The sequence below is a fragment of the Tripterygium wilfordii genome, chromosome 13, assembly GCF_013401445.1.
Source record: "Tripterygium wilfordii isolate XIE 37 chromosome 13, ASM1340144v1, whole genome shotgun sequence".
Lineage (NCBI taxonomy): Eukaryota > Viridiplantae > Streptophyta > Magnoliopsida > Celastrales > Celastraceae > Tripterygium > Tripterygium wilfordii.
This window is the reverse complement of record NC_052244.1, coordinates 1,917,941-1,926,266: the sequence shown is the minus strand read 5'-3', so window position 1 is coordinate 1,926,266 and position 8,326 is coordinate 1,917,941. Positions and strand designations below refer to the sequence as shown.

At 35.4% G+C, this 8,326-nt stretch overlaps 1 protein-coding gene across 1 annotated transcript; it reads left to right on the top strand.

Moving 5' to 3' along the window:
- Positions 1-3,138: 3,138 nt before the first annotated feature.
- LOC120012391 (protein SMAX1-LIKE 3-like) lies at positions 3,139-6,161 on the top strand. The gene is made up of 3 exons (XM_038863804.1): positions 3,139-4,398; positions 4,568-4,799; positions 4,939-6,161. Exons 1-3 carry the CDS (start codon positions 3,278-3,280, stop codon positions 6,028-6,030), a joined length of 2,445 nt encoding a protein of 814 aa, XP_038719732.1. The 5' UTR covers positions 3,139-3,277; the 3' UTR covers positions 6,031-6,161.
- Positions 6,162-8,326: the final 2,165 nt, after the last annotated feature.

Below are 8,326 nucleotides of genomic sequence, written 5' to 3'. Positions count from 1 at the left end.
CTTTGATCACAGTAAATAACAAAAAAAAAAAAAGAAATGTTGTGTGAGGGTTGAAATCAATGCATTAATGTATGTAATTCCGATGAAGAATTAAAGGGTGTGTTATGGTGAAAGAAGAGAAAAGCTATTTCACTAGCTTTCACTTTGAAGCACATCTTTTTGTGTCCAAAGACAGATTTAGAAGCAGACAGTAGGTTTAGGTTGTGCTCTAAGGAAACTCTATATTCCTCTCTTTCATTCAAACATTCCTTTTTCTAGCATCGCAAAGTGCTTTGCTTTCAAACATTTTGGTGCTCTTTGTATATCTTTTTAGTCCAGCAAAGATAGAAGCTTTTGACTGAGGAATGAGAATGCTCCATCAGGAAAAGAAAAATAGTTGATGATGGTTTGAATTAGTTGTATGGTCTTTTTTTTATTTTTATTTTTAAAACTGTTGTAAGGCCTGTTTGGGTCTTATGACTATTGATTTTGAACCTAGATCTATTTGCACTTCCATATAGTGCCGTAGTACTGGACTGCTAGTAACTGATATCTATATGTTTTTCTCTTAACTGATATCTATATGTGATATTTGGTTTTGACATTGTTCTTTTAATTTGTTTAATTTTGTTTTATCTTTTCAAAAAATAATTTGCAAAACATATTTTCAAATGGCTCTGAAGTCTGAACCAAGACAAGACAACTGATATTTCAAATCATGTCATGTCTGTGAAATGAAAATTTGCATGCCTTGTATGGCTCATATTCCTGTAAGGAAAAACATTCCCCCTGTTTTTATGGCCTTTGTTTTTTGTTTTTTTTTCTTCTACCATGATTGTTAGATTATTCTCTCTTTGTGTTTAATTCTCATGGCGTTTGCTTTTATGACCTGTTCTTTTTTCTTTCTTTTTTCCCAAGAAGCCACTCACAAGAGCAAAGATTGATTTGGATAAAACGAGTAAAAGTGGGAGATGATTGAGGAATGAAAGGAAGATCTCTCGTTAGCTGTGCAAGGAAATTTTGTTTTCATCCCTTTATTCCAAACACCCTTGAATAAGGTGAGAGGAATGTTATTGCTATCTCTCCTTTCAATGCAAAGGCACGCTGAGGAATATATATATATTAAAAAAAAAAAAAAAAACAGAACCCTAAAATGGGCCAAACCGAACGACACAACAAAGAATAATTAAGGATTCTATAAATACAAATCCTTTAATTAATTGTAGGACAATACTAGAGACTCCAAAATATGATCGTAAAAGCCCCTCAATTCTATGTGTCATTAAAATAGTCATTGATTAAAAACAAATATGTAGGACTAATTTCACATCCAATACTCGACATTAAATGAGAGTCTTTTGAGAGTCACTTTTTGTAGATCTCAAGCATTATCCTTAATTATATGCCCATATCTCATGCAATGCCAGAGATGGATATGCACCTCGAAGGTAGGGGTGTAAACAATTTTTTTTTTTTACATGAATTTGACCGACCAATCAATCAGTTATCGATAATTATTTATTGTGGTTTTTTTGGTTATTTCGGTTAGTTATCGATATGTTCTAAATGATTTTTTTTAAAAAAATCATCAATTGATCGATTTGACGATGGGTTATGTTTCTACGTTTTCTAAACACCCCTACTTGTAGAATTTTTTATAAACTTAAAGACAATACTTGACTTGGTAGTAACTAAATTCGAATCCCTGACCCCGTTTACATTAAAAAAAATAGAGACCTTTTTTTTATAATTAATGTTTGATAATTATCATTCACTTTAGTAGGTACATTTTTGTAGAATCTTAATTCTTTAAGATGAGAAGGACCCTCTTATTTGAGGGGTTTATATATATATTTGATACCTTTTTCATCAAGAGCCCATTTTAGACTCTCTGGGGCCATAAATGGAGTCTTATATAACTATATAGATGCATGTCTTGTCCAATCTAGTGGAAAGTTGATCTTGACCATCTGAACCAGGGCCGATTGGGGATGCAAGGTAGTGGTCCTTCTATTTAAAATACAAGCCCAAATGATAAATGACGCGTACCATAGCCCTCCCAATAATTAACTTAAACAAATCTCATTGCCTTTTTAAGGGACAATGACCACACTATCCCTTCACACTACTTTATGATCGATGTGGGACATCGTTCTTACAGAGACCAAGTGTATTTGGTTGGAAAGAAAGAAGAAAGAAAAGACCTATTCATAAAAAGGCCTAGGTCTCTGGGAATGGAACCAATAGGAGTTCGTTATTTGTGATTTGTTCATTCGTAGGGTTCGAAAGCTTCCCCTTTGTCATAAAATAGAAGAGAAAAATAAAAAATGGGACTGTTATTCGACCGAGCTCTTAGTCTCCATGCAGTAGTACTGTACTCTGTACATAAGCATTAATCAAGGCTTTTTCTATACTACCTTGTGAAACTGAAAAACGAAAACCAAATAATGGAAATCTACATATGCAAAAGAAATAAATAAAAAAATACCGTATGCTTAATACTTTTCGATATGCAATGTGCTAATAGTTTAACTTTAATCCAACTCGAATAGATTCCATTGTAACTGGAAAGATTCATCTCAACCAATTCGACAATCCTTAAATAGTTATTTTTGAAAGAAGAAGAAAAGAAATTCAGTAAAGAGCTCTTAAATCATTTTTCTTTACTCAAAAACAATAAAGTGAGCGATATATATATGGGTGTATTTTTACAAATGAATCAAATATATTAGTTATAAAGGTCAGCTGGGCTTCAGGGTAAGAAAAAGTGATTTGTGTAATAAGAGCTAGGACGTTGATTTTTATGTTAGTAGACTTAAAAGTTTATGGTCTTGCACAAAAGAAAAGGAAAGATCAGAGAGACCCAATTAGTAGTAATATATATGTAGAGATATATATCTTTTAGTATAATAATGTTAAGAGCTCAGCTAGCTAGCAAAGCTGAATTGCTTTTGATACTGGTATTGCAGCAGCAGTAGTAGTACTAGTACCCTGCTTTGTCAAAACATGCATTCCACTTTTCTTCTCTCTTTTTTCTAACCTCACCTACAAGAAAAGCATAGCCCTCCCTTCTCTCTCTCCAGGACCAGATCTTGATCTCTAGATAACACAAGATCTTTGTAGCTGGAGTTACACACTTCATATATACTAGACATACATACATATATATATATATATATACACAAATCAAGAGAGATCCCAAATCTTTGTTTAATTTTCCTTTCTTTCAATCCAAACCCTCTATGAAACCAAATACTCCACTCCATCTCCCTTGATTTGTTCATTTTTGAAGGCAAAAATGAGAGCAGGAGGTTGTGCAGTGCAACAAGCGCTCACTGCTGAGGCAGCAAGTGTAGTCAAACAAGCGGTGGCACTCGCTAGAAGGCGCGGCCATGCCCAGGTAACTCCACTCCATGTAGCTAACACCATGCTCACTGCATCTACCGGTTTACTACGCATGGCTTGCCTGCAGTCTCACTCGCACCCTTTGCAGTGCAAAGCCCTAGAGCTTTGTTTCAACGTTGCTCTTAATCGTCTACCGGCCTCCACATCAGGCCCTATGTTGGGTACTCATTCTCATCATCAACAATTCCCTTCCATCTCCAACGCTTTGGTCGCGGCCTTTAAGCGCGCTCAAGCTCATCAAAGGCGTGGTTCGATTGAGAATCAACAGCAACCGCTCTTAGCCGTGAAGATAGAGTTAGAACAGCTTATAATATCAATCCTAGACGACCCAAGTGTGAGTAGAGTGATGAGAGAGGCTGGTTTTAACAGTACTCAAGTGAAAAGCAATGTTGAGCAAGCTGTGTGTGTAGAGATAGGTAATTCACAAAGTGTGAGTAGCAGTAGTACTGTCAAGTGTAATAAGGAAACAAAACCCAAGTTTTCAGATCCAATTAAGAATGAAGATGTGATGAGGGTGATAGAGAATTTGGTGAACAAAAGGAGAAGAAGTAGTATTATTGTTGGTGAATGTGTTAGTACAATACAAGGTGTTGTTAAAGGAGTTATGGACAAGTTTGATAAAGGAGAAGTTCCTGAGGGTTTGAGAGATGTGAAGTTAATAACACTTTCCCTCTCCTCCTTGGGGCATCTGAGTATTATTGAACAGAAACTCAAAGAGATTAACAGTCATGTGATGATCAAGAGTAGTAATTGTAGAGGATTTGTGTTGTATTTGGGAGATCTAAAGTGGGTTATTGAGCAGAGAAGTAGTGAAGGATTGGAGCAAATGATTAGGGAAATTGGGAGATTATTGGTTTGTGAGAGTAATAGGTTTTGGGTTTTAGGGATTGCAACTTTTCAAACATACATGAGATGTAAAACTAGTTATCCTTCATTAGAGAGTGTTTGGGGTCTTCATCCTCTTACCATTCCTGCAAACAGCTTGTGCTTGAGTCTCATCAGCTCTACTGACAGGTATAAAAAACAGTATTATTTACTTGGTAAAGTTGGACATTATTATGTAGCTTTATTTCATTCCCTATATTCTCTTTTTACACTTTCTTGGAGTTCTAGCTTCTGAAATCAATTAAAAAATTGAAATCTGTGCTAACTTCTTCACCTCTTCTTCTTTTTTTTTTCACAGTGATCTAGGTAGTCAGTCAAAGAGTGGGAAAAAAGCTGAAAATGGGCACAATTGGATATTGCTTGAAGGTGAGGAGCTCACTTGCTGTGCTGAATGTTCAGACAAGTTTGAAGCTGAAGCTAAAAGCTTACAAAGCAGGACTAATTCTAGTAGTTGCTCCACAACTTCAACCCTTCCTGCATGGCTTCAACAATACAAGAATGAGAGTCAAAGACCTAACAGCATGGATCAGGTTAGTTTGATCACGGGTTAAGTATACTTTTCATCATTTGAAAGATTTTCAAAAATCCAATTTAGTCACCACCAAAAGTTCAAACGGATAGAAAAAATGAATTGTTTTTTATATTTGTTTATGGTTATATTTCTACCAGGAATTTGTCTCAATCAAAGATCTTTGCAAAAAGTGGAACTCAATTTGCAGTTCGGAACACCGGCACCGACGACGACCTTATTCGTCGGAGAAAACCCTCCCCTTCTCTTCTCTTTCTCCCTCTCCCTCCACTTCTGGTTTCTCCTACGATCAACATGGCCCTAATTTGCACCAGTCCCGCCATAACTTTTCAGTCCTTGAGCCCAAACACCCATGGAGGGACTTCAACCACATCTGGTTAACTGAAACTGACCACCCCAATTTGAGAATGTACATCCCACCTTCAACATCAAATCCCAATTCCACCCAAAACTCAGCATCTTCAAGTGATGTCATGGAAATTGAGTATGTCCAAAAGTTCAATGAGTACAATTCAGACAACCTAACAACCCTATGCAATGCATTGGAGAGCAAGGTACCATCACAGAAGGACATAATTCAAGATATCACGGCCACGATCTTACAATGCCGGTCTGGTTTGGTAAAAGGGAAAGGCAAAAGAGAAACTTGGTTGCTGTTTCAAGGTAATGATGTGGAAGCTAAAGAGAAGATAGCTAAGGAATTGGCTAGGATAATTTTCGGCCGGACCAACAACTTTGTTTCAATTTCATTGAGTAGTTTCTCCTCCACAAGAGCAGACTCAACTGATCATCATCATCATCAAGATTGTAGGATTAATTACAAAAGGTCGAGAGACGAAGAGAGTTGTGGTTACATTGAAAGGTTTGTAGAGGCAGTGTCAAGTAATCCTCATAGGGTTTTCTTTGTTGAAGATGTGGAGCAAGCTGATTATTGTTCTCAAATGGGATTCAAGAAAGCAATTGAGAGAGGAGGAGTGAGTAATGTGGGTGGTGTTGAATTTGGTCTTGGTGATGCTATCATCATCTTGAGCTGTGAAAGTTTCATTTCAAGATCAAGAGCTTGGTCTCCTCCTACCAAAGAAGTTCCCACATTGGAGGAAACAAGTAGTCATAATTGTGCTTCAACACTTGATTTGAATGTTTCAATTGAAGATGAGAGAGTGGAGGATCAGTCAGTTGATGAGATTGGGCTTCTTGATTCTGTCGATAGACGGTTTGTTTTCAAAATTTAGTACCAGGGTTTAATTTGTTTTCTTTTTTTTTTAGTGTTTCTATATATGTTGTTCTACTTGGATTAATTCTTAGATACTTATTTTTTGTAAAAATCACTTGTACATTAATTGTTAACACTATCATCTGTCGATCTTCTTCCTCCATTAGTTTTCCTTCTTTGACTTCATATCGACTTTATATGATACATAATATTAATTTTTTTAAAAGTATCATGTTTAAAGCACATCTACAGTCTATAGTCTGTTATGCGCACACACACACACACACACATATATGTACAAATAATATTATTGAGTAAGAGAATATGTGTACATGCATGCCGAGCTACAATATATTTGTATTAGGTTGAAAGCCACAACACAATAATATTATCAAGCAATAGACCGAGAATTATTGAGTTGGTTGGGATGATCGGACTTAATTCGACTAATCACATTTAGATCTTAATCAAGCTATTAATAAATAAAACCTAGATTAATATTATATCTATCATATACGCACCTAATTTGCACACTTAAAATATGTACTTATATTTTCACAATTGATTTGAAACATGTGAGACCCAAAGCAATGGATCCCACTTGTCATTTCACTCTTTCATATTCTTAAAATGTTATGCGTATTTTGAGTGTGCATTCTATATGTATATCTATGTACATAATTTATTCAAATGTGTATAGGAATGTTGGGTTGGCCATGGAAAGCAAGAAGTAAAGATTAAGGTATGATCCATAACGTAAGAGATGTGTAAAGGAGAAGCAACTTTTTCCAACTTTAGAAGGGAAAAGCAAAGCAAAATCTTCCCTAACAAATTAATATCAAAAGAGCATGCACTACTTTTCATGGCTAGCTTTAACGTTTAAATTGCGATGCGTTTTTGTTAAAAAGAATAACTTTTTCTTTCTTTGATTTTCCCAACCTCCCAACATTCCCATCTTGGAAAAGCAGTGGAAAGTTTTCATGTACAAGGGGTTTTTGAATCAGAACTAAATCAAATTACATAAATAAAAGTAAGAAGTGAAAGAATAAATAAACAAAGAATCATGGATTAGGGAAGAACAACATAGATAAGCATCTCCTTTTCTTTTCTTTTTTTGATAACCGAGGAATCATGCAATCCAACATATCCCTCAGACAATTGAATGAGCATAAACTTCGGGTCGTTAGAATAATCCACATCATGGTGACAACAGGTTAGATTGGGCCAAAACTCATGTTGGTATGGACCCAGAAGGGGGACAAGCTTATGGAATCTTGATTCCACAAAGAAATATCTTAACTGGTTTGTTCAAACTCCCAACTTCGAGCACTGTATACACGCTAAATCTAGATAGATAATCAACTAAGTTATCGCCAATTAGTTAGCATCTACTTTTCTTTAAAACCTTAAAGATGTTGTTACTTTAGAATCAGAAAAAGATTATTATCTTCACAGCTTTCAAAACTTATAGAATTAAAGGCATAAGTAGGGAATTTGTCGCTTCTTTGGGGGTTTTTGAAAAGATTAGGGTGGTTTTGGAAATACATGCATTATTTGGAGGACAAAAGTTAGGGTTTGATGAGCTGCAACTCTTTTTCTTTCTCCCTTATCTCTCTATCTTTCTCTTGCTTTTAAAACTAAATCCAGACTTAACTGGTATAATATAATATTCTCTTCCACCTTTTATTTTAGTTATCTCTTCTGATCTCGAAAAAGGAAGAAGACTCCATGGATCTTAGACTGATTTTTTTTTTGCCTTTATTTATCTTCTTTTTTTCCCCAACAACTGGACCTTCATTACTTAATTAGGGATGGCAACATTCTTTTATTTTCTTCTTCAATCTTGTTCTGTTATATTTTTCACCTCAGTGGGGCGGGTTATCAGCTCATTCACGATATTGAGTTGGCTGAGAATAATTCTTTAGATTTGAAAATCTAATTTCGATTCATACTTCATGCCTCATAAGATAACTAGAGATACTAGAACATTCCAAACATGCAAAAATTTATGCATATATAGTTAAAAAATATTGGGTAAATCTTTTTTAAACCGACAACTACATCATATAAATTTGTTATTTGAATATCCAATGCGAGCCTAAACTCGGACCATCAAGCACACGCACACATAAGTTTATTACCTGAAAACAAAGTAAGTAGGGCACAAGCTCAGCGCGTTGCGACAAATGTATTGTTTCCAGGAGGAATCGAACGAACTCAATACCTTTCGAGTCCATAACGGTTTGACCCTAGAGAGATTCACTATTAGGCTATCACCCAAATGATTGTGCTTGGATAAACTCTACATCATAAAA

Bases quoted from the DNA above. Each gene is read 5' to 3' on its own strand.
- LOC120012391 (XM_038863804.1), top strand. From the start codon at position 3,278: ATGAGAGCAGGAGGTTGTGCAGTGCAACAAGCGCTCACTGCTGAGGCA. The intron at 4,399-4,567 runs GTATAAAAAACA...TTTTTTTCACAG, and splicing joins CTCATCAGCTCTACTGACAG to TGATCTAGGTAGTCAGTCAA. The intron at 4,800-4,938 runs GTTAGTTTGATC...TATTTCTACCAG, and splicing joins GACCTAACAGCATGGATCAG to GAATTTGTCTCAATCAAAGA.